Source organism: Leucoraja erinacea, chromosome 2 (assembly GCF_028641065.1).
Source record: "Leucoraja erinacea ecotype New England chromosome 2, Leri_hhj_1, whole genome shotgun sequence".
Lineage (NCBI taxonomy): Eukaryota > Metazoa > Chordata > Chondrichthyes > Rajiformes > Rajidae > Leucoraja > Leucoraja erinaceus.
In genome coordinates this window covers 22,667,224-22,686,851 of record NC_073378.1, presented here as the reverse complement: position 1 = coordinate 22,686,851, position 19,628 = coordinate 22,667,224, and the positions used below count along the sequence as shown (strand labels likewise).

At 42.2% G+C, this 19,628-nt stretch overlaps 1 protein-coding gene across 1 annotated transcript in view; it reads left to right on the top strand.

Annotated features, from left to right (window-relative positions):
• Positions 1 to 11,824, top strand: part of LOC129705316 (MAM and LDL-receptor class A domain-containing protein 1-like) — a 35,578-nt gene extending 23,754 nt beyond the window's left edge. The window contains exons 3-5 of the mRNA XM_055648834.1: positions 5,897 to 5,988; positions 6,110 to 6,379; positions 11,708 to 11,824. Coding sequence (XP_055504809.1) covers positions 5,897 to 5,988; positions 6,110 to 6,379; positions 11,708 to 11,824 — 479 coding nt within the window. The remainder of the gene's footprint in view (positions 1 to 5,896; positions 5,989 to 6,109; positions 6,380 to 11,707) is intronic.
• Positions 11,825 to 19,628: the final 7,804 nt, after the last annotated feature.

The following is a 19,628-nucleotide window of genomic DNA, read 5'->3' as shown; positions in this document are numbered from 1 at the left end:
AATGTGATTTATGATTTGACACTCAGAGCTATGAGGATAATCTGACTTTAGGACCAGAAAATCAAAAAGCTGCAGATCTAGTTAGTTTGCTAACCAACTAAGCATGCACTTTAGAAGGCTGAGGAAGCCATTTTCATCATGAGCACATTCTTATGGTGGTTCTTGATGTGAAATGACATAACTCATTTCTAAGTCTAGGCAGAATCGCACATTTGCTGCATGTGGGAACCTCAGTAATAGGTTAGAACTGTTTCGTATAAATTCCTGTCTCTTATATTTAAATAAAAAACATTTCATTTCAAAATATACATCAAAAGAGTGTGAAAAGAATTTAAGCACTTACACAATGACATGGTTATCATAAATTGTCATTTTATATATTTATTTCCTAAATTGAGTCAAAAAGTTTGAAAATGCCAGCAATCTGAAATAAAAACAGACAATCTTGGAAATACTCAGTAGGTCAAACAATATCTGTTGAGGAACTCAAACATTAACTCCGGTTCTCTTTCCACAGATATTGGCTGACAGTACAGAGACCTGCTGAGTGCTTCCAGCATTTTCTGTTCATATTTTGTTTTTTTTCCCTTTGCTGATATTTAACACATTTTTTTAGTCTACTGTATATGCTGCTGGAACAGAATATATTGGAAGAATTATTACTCTGGTTTTGCTGACTTGGTAGAAGGCCGGTACTATTCATCTCTAAAGAAGGAGACTTTATCTGATCACGTTCCTGCCATTCAGTTAAGTCAGAGGGCGGGAGAGTCATGACTGTGTGGCTAAGCTGTCAAAACTGAAAGAGAACAACAAATAGTATTTGGAATATATCACCATTATAGCAAATGATGATCAATTAATTTTATCCAGTAAGAATCAGGATCAGTTTGAAGGGGACAAAACTCAGCATAAGCGAAAAGAAATAGGATGAAGTACGATTAGAAAACAGGAGATAGATGATATACTTAGAGAAATAAAAGGCACATGTTGTTTTGTTTATCCAAGGCACGCACATGTGCTTGAAAAGCTAAAATAGATGAGGATAGCCAGGTAAAAATGGTCAGAAGTCAAGCAGCTTCAATTCACTAATGGAGACATCAAATAATCTGGGGAATTATTGTATTGTATTGTATTCTATTCAATTTATTGTCATTATCTCATATTAGAGACAACAAAATGAATTTTCCTTAGTCAAGTATCATAAAAAAATAAATAAATAAATAATGAATAAATAAAACGTATTAAAATACAAAAAAAGCACAAACACAAAAGAGGACATGACTTCAGAATTAAGGGACAGAAGTTTAGGGGTAATATGAGGGGAACTTCTTTACTCAGAGAGTGGTAGTGGTGTGGAATGAGCTTCCAGTGGAAGTGGTGGAGGCACGTTCATTGGTATCATTTAAAAATAAATTGGATAGGCATATGGATGAGAAGGGAATGGAGGGTTATGGTATGAGTGCAGGCAGGTGAGACTAAGGGAAAAAAAGTTGTTCGGCACGGACTTGTAGGGCCGAGATGGCCTGTTTCCGTGCTGTAATTGTTATATGGTTATATGGTTTATATGGTTAAACACAGAAGTCCACGACACAACATAACCACAACACAACACAGTGGCACCAAAGTTGGGGAAGGTGCCATAGTCCAGCCAGCCTCTCCGCCGATCTTCCCAGATGTTCACCCGTGGTCGGGGCCTCCTGAGCACCCGCAGTCGCCTCCACGGGCGGCCTGATGCTCAGGCCCTCACGCCGGGCTGATGGAACACCGACGCCGAACGCCGACAAAGAACAACCTCAGTTAAATTAAAGTTTAGGTATGCAGTATAATACCTAATATTTATTTTGAGAGTTAGAAACAAATGCAGTTTAAAACAATAAATACTGAATTGTTATGAGTTAAATGGTTATTGGACACAACCATTCTTAATAAAACTATGACATGTTCCTTTACGCATTTTGTTTTCCATTTGCCACACCGATCCAAGAATAGTGAAAGCTCTGAGGCAGATTAAATATCTAACAGGCGCTGGCATTTTCTGACCAATGAAGGCTACAGATAAGGAATGATCCTCAGCAATAGGGATTTAGAAAACACAATTACAGCGCAGGTGAAGATCTGATTGTTGGCTGAGTTCACAAATAATCTGTGTCAGGAATAGATTATTTTCTGTATTTCCTGTTGTCACCATGGAGATGCAGTGAGAAATGGTGAAATGTAATCTACATTTATCAACCCTTTGCACGCTAGAAAGCTATTAGTTTATAACTAATAATTAGCTATTAGTTTTGAAGGGAACAGAAAACCAGGGATGCATAATATTAATTTAATGCAACAGCATAGGAATGCTACAGGGATGGGGGTTATCAGAATTTCACAATGAGACATTTCCACAGAAAATATCCTTTTCCCATAAAAGTCCTTACAATTTTCTGAATTGTTTATGTAGTGCAGATATCACACCCTGATTTATTGTTCTGCTGTTGCTAACATAGAGCAGTAAGCACAGAACTAGGGCCTTTAGTCCACAATGTCCATGCCCAATATCAAGCCAAGTTCATATTTTCTGTCTGCATGTGATCCATAGCTTTCCATTCCCTGTACATCCATGTGACCATCTAAAAGTCTTTTAAAAGCCACAATAATGTCAGCTTCCACCATCAGGCTGCCACCATGCTCTCTATTGCACTGCACATCTCCTTTAAATTCTGTTCCTCTCACTTTAACGCAATGCCCTCTAGTCTTTGATATTTCTAAGGTTCTGACTGTCTGCCATTTCTATGCCTCCCACAATTTTATACACTTCTGTCAGGTCTCCCCTCAACCTCTGCACTCCAGATAAAACAATCTAAGTTTGTCCAAAATCTCCTTATAGGTAATACCCAAAACTTGAAAAATGCTAAATGTCGAAAATGTGTGCTAGGATGAAACACCAGGAAGAAAAAAGCAGAAGCATACAAGAAACTCTAAACTTTCTGTTTATTGGATGGACAGACCTCATGTCTATGAATTTACCTTTTTTTTAATCAGCACTTTCTCTGTAGCTGTAACACTATTTTGCACTTTCTTTTCTTTCTTGTTTTGTACTCATGTTTGGTGTGATAGCTCATAAAACAAGTTTTTCAATGTATTTTGACTCCACATGACAGTATTAAACAAATACCAATACGATGAATGTGTAAACTGCAATTCCGCAGCAGAGATGCTGCCTTACAGCGAATGTAGCGCCAGAGACCCGGGTTTGATCCTGACTATGGGTGCTGTCTGTACAGAGTTTGTACCTTCTGCCTGTGACCTGTGTGGGTTTTCTCCGAGATCTTTGGTTTTCTCCCAAACTTCAAAGATGTACCAGTTTGTAGGTTAATTGGCTTGGTAAATTAAAAAATTGTCCCTGGTGAGTGTAGGATAGTGTTAATGTGCGGGGATCATTGAACGGCACGGACCCGGTGGGCCGAAGGGGCTGTTTCCGCGCTGTATCTCTAAACTAAACTGAAACTAAAATTGACCCCAAATCATCCTTTTTTTTGCAAGGTTATTGTGGGTAGTTGTCTATTTGCCTGTTGTTCAGGTTTCTGGAAATAAATTATTTGTTGTTTGTTCCTGTATAATTATATCCTTGACTTCTTCATCAGCTGACTGCAATTGTATGAATTTGCAACATTTCCTTCTCACTGGCCATCAGCAAGGGCACCCCAAGGCTGTGTGCGCAGTCCCCTGCTCTACTCATTATATCCATGAATGTGTAGCCCGATACAACCATAATGCCATCTTTAAATTGGCCGACAATACTACCGTTGGAAATGATGACTCAGAGTGCATGAGATAGATCAATAATCTGATTGAATGGTGCCAGAGCAAACTATCTTACTCTTAACATTAGGAGATGATGGTTGACCAGATAGAGAAAGCTGAGGATCTACAGTATGAACCTTTCTTCATCGATCGGAAGATGGTGCAGAGCGTCAACCGTTTCAATTTCCTGCCATACTAAATCCAGATTACACATTGATGCAATCACAAAGAAAGCCCATCACGCCTCTACTTCCTTGGACATTTGAAGTGATTTAGCAGGCAACAGAATACTCTTTCGATCTTCGACAGTTGTACGGTAGAGAGCATACTGACTGGATGCATTATGATCTAGTTCTGTAATTTGAATGTCCAGGAATGAAGGGGACCGCAGAGAGTGGTGGGCATTGCCCAGTACATCATGGGTATTGAGCTCCCCGCCATCAAAGGGATATATGAATGAATGAATGAATGAATACTTTATTGTCCCATGTAACGTCACAGTGAAATTCTTTGCTTGCCACATAAAGGGGGCTTACAAAGTTACAAAGTATCCCATGCCAAATCCACCTTTGTTCCCGTCCCGGCTAGTCGGATCTACATGATGCTAATATCATCAAAGACCCACAATTCCATGGCCATGCTGTCACCTTGTTGCTACCATCGGGAAAAAGATACTGGAGCAAGAAAAACATTACCGTTAGGTTATAAACAGCTGCTTCCCATCAACCATCAGGCTCTTGAACCATACCACGCAACCCTAATGACAAGTTGCCTTAGCAACAAACTATTATGGACATTGCACGGATCACACTGCATACTAGGCTTGACTATTATGACCTAACTTTTCTATTATTATTGATAATTTATTGTTATTATTGATTATTGTATATTTATTTGTGTTGTATTAGTGTGCCTATAAAGCTGCAGCATGTAAGAATTTCATTTTTCTGTTCCTGATGCATATGAAAATTAAACAATCATTCATAGCTCTTCACTCTTAATTCCATTATCACAAATATGAATGCATATATTTCTAAATACCAGATTAAAAATTATATATTTTGCTTGTAAATCCATTGTTAAAATAATTTGACATAAACTAGATTTCTGGGATTGTTTCTCATTGATAATTCCCACTGGAACCAGGAACTTAATTTTTTAGTATGCCTTCAGTATCTAACTTGAGTTACAGTATGTGAGCTTATTATCATGTAGATTAGACCAATGTTGTAAAGAGATTGATGGCCACTGTTCTGTTCAAGGTGGCCATTGCTTGACAGTCAAAAGTGCATTATTGACCTATGCCATCTTTTGATCAATAGACGGCATGTTCTTCAAGTCAAATAAATGAATTATTGGATGTGTTTCCATTTATGTTACAGTTAATGTCATGTGCCAGGAAGAGGAGGCGCGGAATTAAAGGTCGATGCCATTGGAGAAGCAGGGGAAAGAAAGGGGGGATAGACACAACATGCTGGAGTAACTCAAGTGGGACAGGCAGCATCTCTGGAGAGAAGGAATGGATAGAAGAGGAGAGTGCATTTGATTGGAGTGCAAGAGGCCAATCGAAGAAAGGAAGGGAAAAGTGTCCGAGAGAGGTCATGGAATGGAGCATAGGCGAGAGATGGAGAGAAATAATAATAAGGAAAGAATGGATGAATACATTGAGGGAGAGAAGGTAGGGGGTGTATAGAGAAAGAAAGAGAGAGAGAGAGGACGGTACACAAAAATGCGGGAGAAACTCAGCGGGTGCAGCAGCATCTATGGAGCGAAGGAAATAGGTAACGTTTCAGGCCGAAACCCTTCTTCAGAGAGAGGACATCAGGTTATGGAGAAAGCATAGGAAGCGAGTCAATTTCAATGGAAAGAATGCAGTGACTGAACCCGTGGAATGTAAAATGAATGAAGAATATTTCCTAATCAATTAAAGAAGGTCAAAATTAAAAATAATTCATTTCTGACATGAGATTTGTATATCGACTTGCTGTCAGAACATAGCTAAAACATTAGAAACATTTTGTGTTTTTCAACTCACCGTGAATGATTGCCAGCAATATAAAACTGTTTTGTGCTAAAACAGCAATAAATGATCTTTATTTTTTTGCAGCTTATTACTTATCCGTATTAACCGAAGATGATTCAAAGGAATTTGCAATTCTACAAAGTGTTGTTTTCCTTCCTACAAAAGACATTTGCCAGGTAGTTTCTTTTACACTTTTGATCAAACCAAAAGTCATTTATTCATGAAGACATGCTCTGGATTTAATATTCCATTCCATAGTAACAGGAAATTAAATAAATTCCACATTTTTCTTGATAGATGAGGTTTTATTATCAGTTTGGACACGTGAGTGGAACACTTAAAGTCACGCTATATCAGCCATATGATGGGCGTGTGCTGGAAATTTGGAAGCAAACGTTTGAACAGGGAAGTCAATGGAATAGAGAGGTTATCAGAATCAACAGCAAAGACAAATTTCAGGTATGTGGTTCCACAGGTATTTTGTATAATTTATCCGATACACTTCACTTCGGCAAAATGCTAAATGGGTCAAATTGGTTGGGAGTCAGATGTCTTAATGGGTCAAGGGTACTTTAATGTCACATGTGCGGAGCGCAGGGAAATTCACTGCTTGCGGTGGGCCTGGGGGTCGGTGTCCCGTTGGTCCTGACGTCTCGGGTGACTGCACTGCGCTGCTAGAATCGCCGACGTGAAGACAGTGCAAAGCCCCCGCGCCGGTGCAATGAGCGGGGAGCTGGGGAGGGAAGGGGTCACACACATGGCCGGGAAGCAGAGGGGTGTAGGTGGGGTGAAATTGAAGGGAGCGACAATCTGCTGCTGCCTGCACGCTGAGTTTAAAAGTTCCCACGCAAGACTCACGATACACTGTGTATCGTGTCTACCGTGGGAACTTTTTAACTCAGCGGGCAGGTAGCAGCATATTGTCAATTATTAACCCTCCCGCGCAATATACCCTCACCTCTTTTATGAATGGGGATTTAGTTCCCCTTTCTTTGAGGACCGACCGGAGGTTCCGCTGTCACCTCTGCGGGCCGCCCTCGGTGAACGTTTTCAAGGACCTTTCTTCAAGGACCGAAAAAATGTCGCTATTCGGAGGTTTTCGTTATTTGGATCATCGGATAAAAGGTTTGCACCTGTACAACAATAAATTAAATTAAAAGACATAAAACATGAGTAAAAATAATAACCACGCAATAAAGCAATCAAAATAAGAAATTAAATCAAGTAAATAAAGTCGACATCTTACTGGGTATCAAAGGCCATGGAGAAGAGATGGGTTTTAAGAAGTGATTTAAAAACAGACAGAGAAGAGGCCTGTTTAATGTGGAGAGGCAGATCGTTCCATAATTTGGGTGCCGACACAGCAAAGGCACGGTCCCCTCTGAGCTTCCGCTTAGTTTTAGGCCCACTCATTATAGGGCCTCCAGTCACCCACTCCACCCTCGAGGCAGTGCACTTCCTCCTGCAGACCGTCTGCTTACCGGCCCTCCATCCCTCACCTTCCTCTGGGTGGATTCCTGCTCTGCGGTGTGAGTACTAGGTCTGAGACTACTCCAATGCCATCCTTTCCATCCTGAAGTGGTCGACTGGTTCAAGACATACTTCCATTGTGATGTTTTTGCCTGTCTGTCCGATGGGTATCAGATGCCTAATTACTGAATCTTGGTTCTTGGTTCTTGGTTGTTGGGTCCTCCAAAATATTCCAACTGGAATTTAAACTGGAGGTGGTGAAGGGAGGGATTAAGCCAGAAAGGGTATAAAGAACACACACTATAGAATTTGACATAAAACATCCCCACACAGCAGAATCAAAGTTCCCCACTGTATGGGAAGGCACCAAAGTCAGTCTCTTCCTCCACTGTTCCCCATGGTCAGGGCCTCCCCAAGCCCTCCGCAGTTGCAGCTACGGGCAGCCCGATGTCGAGGACCGCTCGCCGGGGTGATACAAGTCCGACGTCGGGGCTGCGGGACGTCCTCAGCGGCGTGGACACAGAGTCGGCCCCCTCATACCGGAATCGGCGGCTTCCAAATTCCGCAGGCTGCGCCGGGTGGAGACTGCTGCTGTAGACCCTCTGCAAGGCGCCCCAGGTCTCCACGATGGCGGTCAGCGCCGCCCGTGTTGGAAGCTCTCCGCACCAGAGCTCCATGATGTTGGAGCAACGGCCCAACGCTCTGGAGCTCCAACCGGCGACTCAGGTAGGCATCGCCCGCTCCGGGGTGACTCCAGCGCTGCGCCGCCGCTGTAGCAGCCCTGGTCCGGTTCCCGGTCCCCGGCAGGAAAGGCCGCTCTGATCCAGCTGGTAGGCCGCGAGGTGGGGGGCGAGGACATGACTCGGAGAAATAGTCGCGTCCCCACCAGGAAGAGACTGGGAGACGGTTTCCCCCTTACCCTGCCCCCCTCCCACATATAGAAAAGTTAATGTTTCCCCCAACACAAGACTTTAGACTAACTAAAAATAATAAAAAAGATAGAAATAACAGACAGGCTGTAGGTAGAGGCTGCTGCAGTGCAGCGCCCCTTCAAAGTAAATTAAAGTATCCTTCATACTTAGTGGAATTTGGCATCCTGAGTAAGGATAATGTAGGTTTTAGGGTGAGAATTAAAATTTAATGGCATCAGAAAATCTGGAATTAATCTGGTTCAATGAAGAAAGACACAAAATGCTGGGCTAAACTTGTGTTTAAGAAACTGACCCAAACTGGTGGGTCAGGCACCATTTCTGGAGAACATGGATAGGTGACGTTTCAGGTTGGGACCTTTCTTTAGACTGACTGCAGGGTGTGGAAAAGAAAGTTGGAAGTGATGAGGGGGAAAGGCATGCATGGTCAGTAATAGTTGAACACATGCGAGGGATTTTTTTTGGCAGGTTGATTGTCGGACAAAGGCCAGAGATGAAAAGACAGGTGTGAGGATAGAAAAGTTGTGGATTATGAAGCCAGAGGAAGGAAGGCAGATGGAGGGGAGAAACCAGTGCAAGGTCAGCCAGGATTTGGGGTGGAGGAGGAGGAAGGGGGGGAGGGAGGGATGTCTTGGTGGAGTTAACTACCTAAAATTGGAGAATTCAAAGTTCATGCCGTGCAAGCTGCCCAAGAGGAATATGAGGTGCTGTTCCTCCAGTTTGCATGTAGCCTCACTCTGGTAATGGAGGAGACACAGAACGGAAAAGTTAGCATGGGAATTAGAAGAGGTGTTAAAATGGTTAGTAAATGCTGGAATCACTCAGTAACACTAAATGCTGGAGTAACTCAGTGAGACAGGCAGCATCTCTGGAGGGACGGAATGGGTGACATTTCGGGTCTAGACCCTCTTCAGACTGATGTCCTGAATGGTTAGTAACCGGGAGATCCAGTAACCAAGTAGCGTAAGCAAAGGGGTCGCCAAGTCTATGTTTGGTCTCGTCAATGTACAGGAGGCCACAACAGGAAAACCAGATGCAGTAGATGCGATTAGAGGAGGCCCTGGAGGTGAAGAAATGAATGAGTTCTGCACGGGTGCAGGAAGCAGCTCCAATGTAGTCACCAGCCTAATGGAGAAAGAGTCGGGGGATGATGCCAGTGTACGCTGACATGAGGACAGTTTGGTGTAATTACCAAAAGGCGGGCATAGCTGGGGGCCATATGAGAGCCCATGACTACACCTTTAACTTGGAAAATGTGAGAGGAATCGACAGAGAAGTTGTTGAGGATGAGGACAAGCTGGTGGAGGCGAGTGTTAGCAGAGGGAAATTGTTTGGGTCTCTGTTCGAGGAAGAAAAGGAGGGCTGTATATTCAAAATTCATTCAATTTACTTTGATAGAATGAACTTCAGAGGTAGTGTACAAAGATTCAGATTCAATTTTAATTGTCATTGTCAGTGTACAGTACAGGTACAGAGACAACGAAATGCATTTAGCATCTCCCTTGAAGAGCGACATAGCAAACGATTTGATTAAATTTAAATAATAATAAGTGTCCGGGGGGGGGGGGGGGGGGGGGGGGGGGGGGGGGGGGGGGGGGGGGGGGGGGGGGGGGGGGGGTGAGGGGGGGGGGGGGGGTGGGGACGGGTGGTGGTGATTGGCAGTCACCGAGGTACGGTGTTGAGTAGAGTGACAGCCGCCGGAAAGAAGCTGTTCCTTGACCTGCTGGTTCGGCAACGGAGAGACCTGTAGCGCCTCCTGGATGGTAGGAGGGTAAACAGTCCATGGTTGGGGTGAGAGCAGTCCTTGGCGATGCTGAGCGCCCTCCGCAGACAGCGCTTGCTTTGGAGCTACAACATGCTGACCCTCCGAGATGGAGTGATTTATTTTATTATTATTATTGTCCCGTGCACCAAGATGCAGTGAAAAGCTTAGTTGTGCTTAGTGTAGCCAACTGGACATAAACTTCCGAGCAGTACAGACTCAGCTAAACTCACAGCTCCTGATTCACGACAAAGCTCTTTGTTAATTAGCTGACGTGACTTATTCACAACCTGTCACTTTAGAAAATATAATTAATTTAATCAACAGAGATTAATCATTTTTAAAAGGAAACTAAGTATTCACCCACTTCAGATGCTCCGGTTGTACATTTAAAATAATAATTTCTGAGTGCTTTATAACAATTTTATTTGTTCTCCAGTCCTTGACGTTACATAAAAAACATGAAATGAAAGTTCTCTAGTCAATAACATTTCCACTGGCCTCCGGAAGGCATAGTTATTTTGAAGGGAAACATTAGTTCAGCGGAAATAAAGCTGATTTTTCGGTGGGTCTGTCTCAGCACCAGATCTGCCCAGCTGTAAAAATATCTGGAAGTGGCCCACAGTGGGCTGATTCCACCATGAGCATGATTCCAACTGCTGCAGTCATGGAAAAGTCAGAGTAGAAGAATTAACCCCTGCTGACCTTTCCATGATATGTCAAATCCTTACTCGCTAGAATTTAGAAGATTGAGGGGGGATCTTATAGAAACTTACAAAATTCTTAAGGGGGTTGGACAGCCTAGATGCAGGAAGATTGTTCCTGATGTCGGGGAAGTCCAGGACACGAGGTCACAGCTTAAGGATAGAGGGGAAATCCTTTAGGACCGAGATGAGAAAAACATTTTTCACACAGAGAGTGGTGAATCTCTGGAACTCTCTGCCACAGAAGGTAGTTGAGGCCAGTTCATTGACTATATTTAAGAGGAAGTTAGATGTGGCCCTTGTGGCTAAAGGGATCAGGGGGTATGGAGAGAAGGCAGGTACAGGATACTGAGTTGGATGATCAGCCATGATCATATTGAATGGCAGTGCAGGCTCGAAGGGCCGAATAGCCTACTCCTGCACCTATTTTCCATGTTTCTATGTTTCTAAACTATTACATGGCAATCACATCATAAAAAAACACTGTTGTCACTATTTTTGGAAATGTTGCTTGGGTCAATTCTCCATCCCTACACCCCCCCCCCCCCCCCCCTCCCATCCCCCACAAATTCATATCTGTTGAAAGGCAATAAGACCCTATATTTGATGCTCCCATTGAAGAGATTTGGTGTTCAAATGCATGCTAGATATATATCCATTCAAATTAAAGTTAGTATTAATTAACCGAAATAGGGAACTGCTGGTTTACAAAAAAAGATGCAATTGCTGGAGTAACTCAGTGGATCAGGCAGCATCTCTGGAGAACCAGGATAGGTGATGTTTCGGGTCAGGATGAAGGAAGGGTCCCGATCCAAAATGTCACCTATCCAAGTTCTCCAAAGATGATGCCTGACCCGCTGAGTTAATCCAGTGCTTTGCATCTTTTTCTAGTATTAGCATGTGTTACATTTGGTACTTTACGTAATTGGAAATGTAAGTAACTTTTTGAAGCTGTTCTTTAGTAATGATTTTGCATTCTATGATTTTCTATGTGTATTAGTTTGTTTTTCTTTGTTATGTTAATCCGCAGGTTGTTATTCAAGGACGTATTTTTGCTTATACTCATCCCAGAGAAGGGATTGCCATTGATGACATTTCCTTCAGCTATGGGTGCCTCATTGCACCAGGTATGATTGTGACTGTATAAATCATTGTTGAAGTTTTGATTTCAAAGATGTCGTTAATTTTGTTTTGATACTATTTTTTTTAATTTGATTTTCTTTATATTGTCAGGTACATTGTAGTAAACTCAGAATAAACATCTTGGAGAAAAACATTAATAATCATTAATGATTAATAAAACATTAATGTGAAAACTAGAAGGGTCGAGATGGCCTGTTTCCGTGCTGTAATTGTTATATGGTTATATGTTATATATGGAAACCATTTTTTCAAACAGAGGGTGGCTGGCGGGTATATGGAACAAGCTGCCGGAGGAGGTAGTTGAGGCAGGGACTCAACATATAAGAAACAGTTAGATAGGTACATGGATAGGACAGGTTTGGAGGAATATGAACCAAATGCGGGCAGGTAGCACTAGTGTAATTGGGATGTTGGCCGGTGTGGCCAATTTAGGCTGAAGGGCCTGTTTCCGCACAGTATAACTCTATGACTATTCATTGTGCAAGTAAACTATAAATATAAATTTATTGACTCTGTGCTGTCAATACAGTGCTCTATTTTGTTTGTAAAAGAAAATCACAAAATTGAAGTTAAGATTGGAGTCTGTGCCTGGCCTGTTTACTTTAGTTCAGAGATACACCGAAGAAACAGTCCCTGTGGCCCACCATGTCCCTGCGATCAATCGCCGTCCACTATTTCTATCCTCCACACTGGAGCCATTTTACAGAAGACAACTAACCTGCAAACCTGCACGTCTTTGGAGTGTGGGAGCAAACCAGAGCACCTGCAGAAACCCACGTGGTTACAGGGAGAATGTACAAACTCCGTACAGCCAGCACCCATCGTCAGGATTGAACTCGGATCTCTGGCACAGTAAGGCAGCAAGCCTACCAATGTGCCACTGTGCCGTCTTTGCTAATGTGTTCTCACTGCCCATGTGATCTCACTGAGAGTAAAGGATCAATGAAAATATGATCTTTTTATCGAGTTCACACACAAGATTAGACGTTGTTCAGCCAGAGCTGAACACACTTCTCGGCATCTACACACAATGGTGTCTGTCTTGCGCTTCTTGTGCGTGGTGGTGGAAAGATTGGTGGAAACAGGGCCGCGACGTGAACGCTCTTTCCTCTTATAAATAAGATGAAATGACCTTATTCAAACATGTAAGATCCTAAAGGAGCTTGACAGGGTAGATGTCGTGATGTTTCCACTAGTGGGAGAGTCATGAACAAGTGGACATAGCTATACAAGATTGGGATCAGTCATTTAAAACTGAGGTGAATAGGAATCTCTTCTCTCAGAGATTAGTGGTAGGGTGGCATAGTGACGCAGTGGTAGAGTTGCTACCTTACAGCAACCTGGGTTCGATCCTGACTACAGGTGCTGTCTGTACGCAGTTTGTACGTTCTCCCCGTGACCGTGCGGGTTTTCTCCGGGTGCTCCGGTTTCCTCCCACATTCAAAAACCGTACAAGTTTGCAGGTTAATTGGCTTTGGTAAAATTGTAAATTGTCCCTAATATGTGTAGGATAGTACCAGTGTGCAGGCATCGCTGTTCAGCACGGACTCAGCGGGCCAAAGGGCCAGTTTTCACACTGTATCTCTAAACTAAATTAAATCAAATTAAATTAGTTAAACTTTGGAATTCTCTGCCTCAAGGCTGGCGGAGGCCAGATTTAGATATAGTTAAGATGATTAACAGAAGTGGGTCAGCGTAGATCAGCCATGAGCATATCAAATGGTGGGGCAGGGCTGAGGGGCCTGGTGACCTACTCCTGCTCCTATATTCATATGTTCACAAATACATTAATTCCACTCCTTTCGCCAGCTTGACAAAAGCATCTAAATTGGACTTCACAATAAATTTCTAGCACCTAAGATTTGCTTTTCTGGAATTTAATACACACCCTTTTAAAAATATACATGTGATAAAGTGGTGACAATGCAGAACCTGCAAACATTACTCTGATCCTGAGAAGGGAGAGGGTAAGATAAATTGAATCACGGTTTTAGCAATCTGCATGCAGCATTTGCCGGAGCCCATGTTAATAACAGAACCGCTATGAAAGGAAAGTAGAAAATAAACAGCTGCCAAGAAAAGTAGTATTGAAAGATGAAATGGAAATTTGCCAGGATAAATATGGGTGACTAAAAAGAAACTAAAATTCGCCCTTCTAGTTCTGTTAGTTGGAGTATCAACTCAATGATTACAATCTGATACCCAGTCCAATTTGTCAATTCATTCAGGTTTTTCTTTACCCTGCCGAGTTCCTGGGAATAAAAGAGTGGTGAATATTAGTGAGGCTGAATTGATGACAATTTAAGATTGACTACTTCTGTGGAGGTGTTGCATATATCACCACCTCACTCACTGGCGATAAAAATGAAAAGGTTTAATAAAATCCTTGAGAGCCATATTCAGATTAAAATCTGATAATAATGAATCTTTTGGGCAGCAAATATAATCCATCTTCCTGAGATGTTTCTGCTATTCATAAATTTGGTCAGGAAATATTGAAATACAAGTTTAAATATTTTTTTGTTCAACCTATGGTAGGCAAGATTTAATTTGTTTACTTTTAAAAGTTATGATTTTTGATGACATTAATGATGCAAGATAAATATCAAAGGGATTACAGAAATATGTGTTCCTAATAAGGTGAACATTATCATGAAATATGGGTGAATTATTTATTTTATCATGTTAGTACCATGGTAAAAGTCCCCAAAGAATATGTTTTATTTTCTGGTCAGGAACAGTGTTAACATTGCCCAGAACAGTTAGGTTTCAAAGACCCCAGGGCCATCAATTCCTTGAACTACTTCAGGCACTCAGTTAGATCATGGCTGATCTGTGCCTTGTCCAATTTACTTCCACATTCTTTAATATCCTTTTCTGACAGAAAATATCAATCTCAATTTTCAAGTTTTCAGTTGACTAGACTGAATACTCTTTTCGGGGAGAGAATTGCAATTTCTGTAAATAAGTGCTTGCAGTTACCACCCTATGAGTAGCTTAAAAGTTCTGACCACTTGTTCTGGAGTCTCTCACAGGAAGAAATGCTTTCACTCCACCTATTTTATTTAATCATCTTAAACATCACAGAGATGGCATTAATCTTCCATATTCAGAATATTCTGATACTTTATTTTGACTATTAAGCAAGTGGCAGAAATTAAGTTTTTTATGGTTTAAAAACAATGTTAATGATATGAAATTGGGGGCAAATTTTATGTTGGTCTTTACTCAAAGGGTTTTGGAATGTATAAAGAAGGATGCATGATTTGAGTATAGGAGCAGGGAGGTTCTACTGCAATTGTACAGGGTCTTGGTGAGACCACACCTGGAGTATTGCTTACAGTTTTGGTCTCCAAATCTGAGGAACGACATTGTTGCCATAGAGGGAGTACAGAGAAGGTTCACCAGACTGATTCATGGGATGTCAGGACTTTCATATGAAGAAAGACTGGATAGTCTCGGTTTGTACTCGCTAGAATTTAGAAGATTTAGGGGGGTTCTTATAGAAAGTTACAAAATTCTTAAGGGGTTGGACAGGCTAAATGCAGGAAGATTGTTCCCGATGTTGGGGATGTCCAGGACAAGGGGTCACAGTTTAAGGATAAAGGGGAAATCGTTTAGGACCGAGATGAGAAAAACATTTTTCACACAGAGAGTGGTGAATCTGTGGAACTCACTGCCACAGAAGGTAGTCGAGGCCAGTTCATCAGCTATAGTTAAGAGGGAGTTAGATGTGTCCCTTGTGGCTAAAGGGATCAGGGAGTATGGAGAGATGGCAGGTACAGGATACTGAGTTGGATGATCAGCCATGATCATATTGAATGGCGGTGCAGGGTTGAAGGGCCGAATGGCCTACTCCTGCACCTATTTTCTATGTTTCTATGGATGTCTTGCTGCGATTATACAGGGCTATCTTGACACCCCCCTCCCCCCCCCATACCTGAAATATTAAATATTGTTTGCTGTATTGGTCTCGCTGGCTTGCTTTGGAGGCCTGTACTAAATATTATCAGGTGAACTACTGTGCTCAAATGATGCCCTGTATAGAAAATGTGTATACACATTAGTGTTTAAAGAATGAGAGGTAAGCTCTTCACACATACAAGACTGTGAAAGGATCTGGTGGGATGAATGCTAAGAGGAAATTTCATCAGGCTGCAGAGTCTGGAATAATCATGAGGGAAGGGTTTGGTTCTACAAGACTGAGATTGACAGATTTTCGAACACCAAAGGGGACTGTGATATGGGACTGGCTGGGAAAGTGAAATCAAAGCAGAACTGAAGCCGTTGTTTAAATTAACAGCTGTATGACTTCTTACATGTCTTGTGTTCTCATTCTGTTATAATTTAGCACACCATTCTAAAGATTTATAATATCCGTTGCATTAAAAGTGTTCCTAGGAAAGAGTATTCACCAAGAAGAGTCTATATCTAAAGTTCTGACAAGAGAGTGCCAAAGAGCTTTTCCAGAATGCTACCTGATTAATGGTTACATAGAAACATAGAAACATAGAAATTAGGTGCAGGAGTAGGCCATTCGGCCCTTCGAGCCTGCACCGCCATTCAATATGATCATGGCTGATCATCCAACTCAGTATCCCGTACCTCCCTTCTCTCCATACCCCCTGATCCCTTTAGCCACAAGGGCCACATCTAACTCCCTCTTAAATATAGCCAATGAACTGGCCTCAACTACCCTCTGTGGCAGAGAGTTCCAGAGATTCACCACTCTCTGTGTGAAAAAAGTTCTTCTCATCTCGGTTTTAAAGGATTTCCCCCTTATCCTTAAGCTGTGACCCCTTGTCCTGGACTTCCCCCAACATCGGGAACAATCTTCCTGCATCTAGCCTGTCCAACCCCTTAAGAATTTTGTTAGTTTCTATAAGATCCCCTCTCAATCTCCTAAATTCTAGAGAGTATCTATAGTAGCTATAAGAAGAGGTTGAATAGATTTGAATTGTTTTATTTGGTGCATCGGAGGCTGAGGGAAGACTTGATAGATATATTATCAATTATTAGAGGCTTAGATAATGTAGACAGTCAGAAACTCTCTCCTATGGTTAAACGTCTAAGAACAGAGGGCGTAGCTTTAATCTGAGAGGGGTAAAGTTTAAAGGAGATGGGCAGAGCATGTTTTTTACACAGGTGGAGGGGGCCTGAAACACAGTGTCAGGGATGGTGGTGGAGGCAAATACGATACTGACATTTAAGAGGCTTTTAGATAGGCACATGGATGTGCAAGGAATGGAAGGACATGGATTCAAGAGTCAAAAGTCAAGTGTTTTATTGTCATATGTCCCAAATAGAACAATGAAATTCCTACTTGTTGCAGCGCAACAGAATATATAATCATAATAAATAATATAACAACAAAAACTCAGAAATAAAACAAACAAACAATAACAGTGCAATAATAATAATAATAGTCTATTGTAGTTCAGAGCTTATTTGTGGTTGTAGTGTTTAATAGCCTGATGGCTGTAGGGATGAAGCTGTTCCTGAACCTGGACGTTACAGTTTTCAGGCTCCTGTACCTTCTTCCCGATGGCAGTGGTGAGATGAGTGTGTGGCCAGGGTGGTGTGGGTCTCTGATAATGTTGGCTGCCTTTTTGAGGCAGCCACTCCGATAAATCCCTTCGATGGTGGGGAGGTCAGAGTCGGTTCTGTGAAGGACTACAAGATTAGTTTGACTTGCCATTGTATTCTACATGAACATTCTGGGCCGAGGGGATAGTTTCTTTGCTGTACTGTGTTATGTTCCATGTTCCTATTGGTCTATTTTACGAGGATGTTACCAGGAGTCGAGGGTCTGAGCTATAGAGAGAGGTTGAACAGGCTGGGATTCTATTCCTTGGAGCACAGGAGGATGAGGGTTGAGCTTATAGAGGTGTATAAAATCATGAGAGGAGTAGATCGGGTAGACGCACAGAGTCTCTTGCCCAGAGTAGGGGAATCGAGAAATGCAAACATAGGTTTAAGGTGAAGGGAAAAGATTTAGTAGGAATCTGATGGGCAACTTTTTCACACAGAAACTACCAGAGGAGGTAGTTGAGGCACAGACTATTGATACATTTAAAAAACAATCAGACAGGTACATGAATAGGTACACAGAAATGCTGGAGAAACTCAGCGGGTGCAGCAGCATCTATGGAGCGAAGGAAATAGGCGACGTTACGGGCCGAACCCCTTCTTCAAGGGCCTATTTCCAAGCTGAATGACTATGACTATGATTCTAATGAGCCTGTCCCACTTAGGCGATTTTCCAGCGGACTGCCGGCGACTGTCCTTTAAAAGACAACTTTTAATAAGCCAGAGATACACAGCTGTGAAGTTTGGCGGACATTTAACATTGCTGGTTGGTTATCCTCGGTTCTGGAAACATAGAAACATAGAAAATAGGTGCAGGAGGAGGCCATTCGGCCCTTCGAGCCAGCACTGCCATTCATTGTGATCATGGCTGATCGTCCCCAATCAATAACCCATGCCTGCCTTCTCCTCATATCCCTTGATTCCACTAGCCCCTAGAGCTCTATCTAACTCTCTCTTAAATCCATTCAGTGACTTGGCCTCCATTGCCCTCTGTGACAGGGAATTCCATAAATTCACAACTCTCTGGGTGAAAAAGTTTTTTCCCACCTCAGTCTTAAATGACCTCCCCTTTACTCTAAGACTGTGGCCCCTGGTTCTGGACTCACCCAACATTGGGAACATTTTTCCTGCATCTAGCTTGTATCTACAACTACATGGTGACTCCACTACAACTGCACCTACGACTACAGGATTATCGATTATCTCCATGGTGACCAATTTTTGGTTGCAGAACATTTTTCAACATGTTCATGGATAGGTTTGCCCACACTGACCAACATGTCCCATCTACACTAGTCCCACTGCCTGTGTTGCCATATCCCTCTTAACCTGTCCTATCCATGTACCTGTTCAAGAAGGAACTGCAGATGCTGGAAGATCGAAGGTACACAAAAATGCTGGAGAAACTCAGCGGGTGCAGCAGCATCTATGGAGCGAAGGAAATAGGCGATGTTTCGGGCCGAAACCCTTCTTCCGTCTGAAGAAGGGTTTCGGCCCGAAACGTCGCCTATTTCCTTCGCTCCATAGATGCTGCTGCACCCACTGAGTTTCTCCAGCATTTTTGTGTACCTATCCATGTACCTGTCTGATTGTTTTTTAAATGTATCAATAGTCTGTGCCTCAACTACCTCCTCTGGTAGTTTCATTTCAACATAAAAAATCATTTCATATCTGAAGACTGTTTATTTAGATGAAATTAAATGTACTGGAAGCAGGTCAGCACTTTACATCACGAAATAATCCCATTGCCAAGAAACTCAGCTGTAGTTAGTAGCATTGTGTGTGTTATTTAGTAACCATTCAGCATTTCTCCCTGCTTCCATACTTTAATTCTATTGAAGTCAATGTCACTGCATTTCAAACGAGAGGAGTAACTGTATCTTGTAACTATAGGAATATGATGCATTTCTAGCCATTTGTCTCTTAGCAGCTGAATTGGGGCATGGCAGACATGTGATACACCACTCATTAGGGTGCAGAGATTTTTTATCAGGTTCCAATTAGTGAAGGAGAAGGAGGTTCGTCATACAGCTTGAAAATGTGCCCTTCTGGCCAACTTGCTAATGCTGACCAAGATGCCCCATCTACACTAGTCCCATCTGCCTGCATTTAACCTATTTCCCTCTAAACCTTTCCTGTCCATGTACCTGTCTAATTGTCTTTTAAAGAAAGCAAATGGTATGTAAGAAAGCGAATGGTATGTTAGCATTCATAGCAAA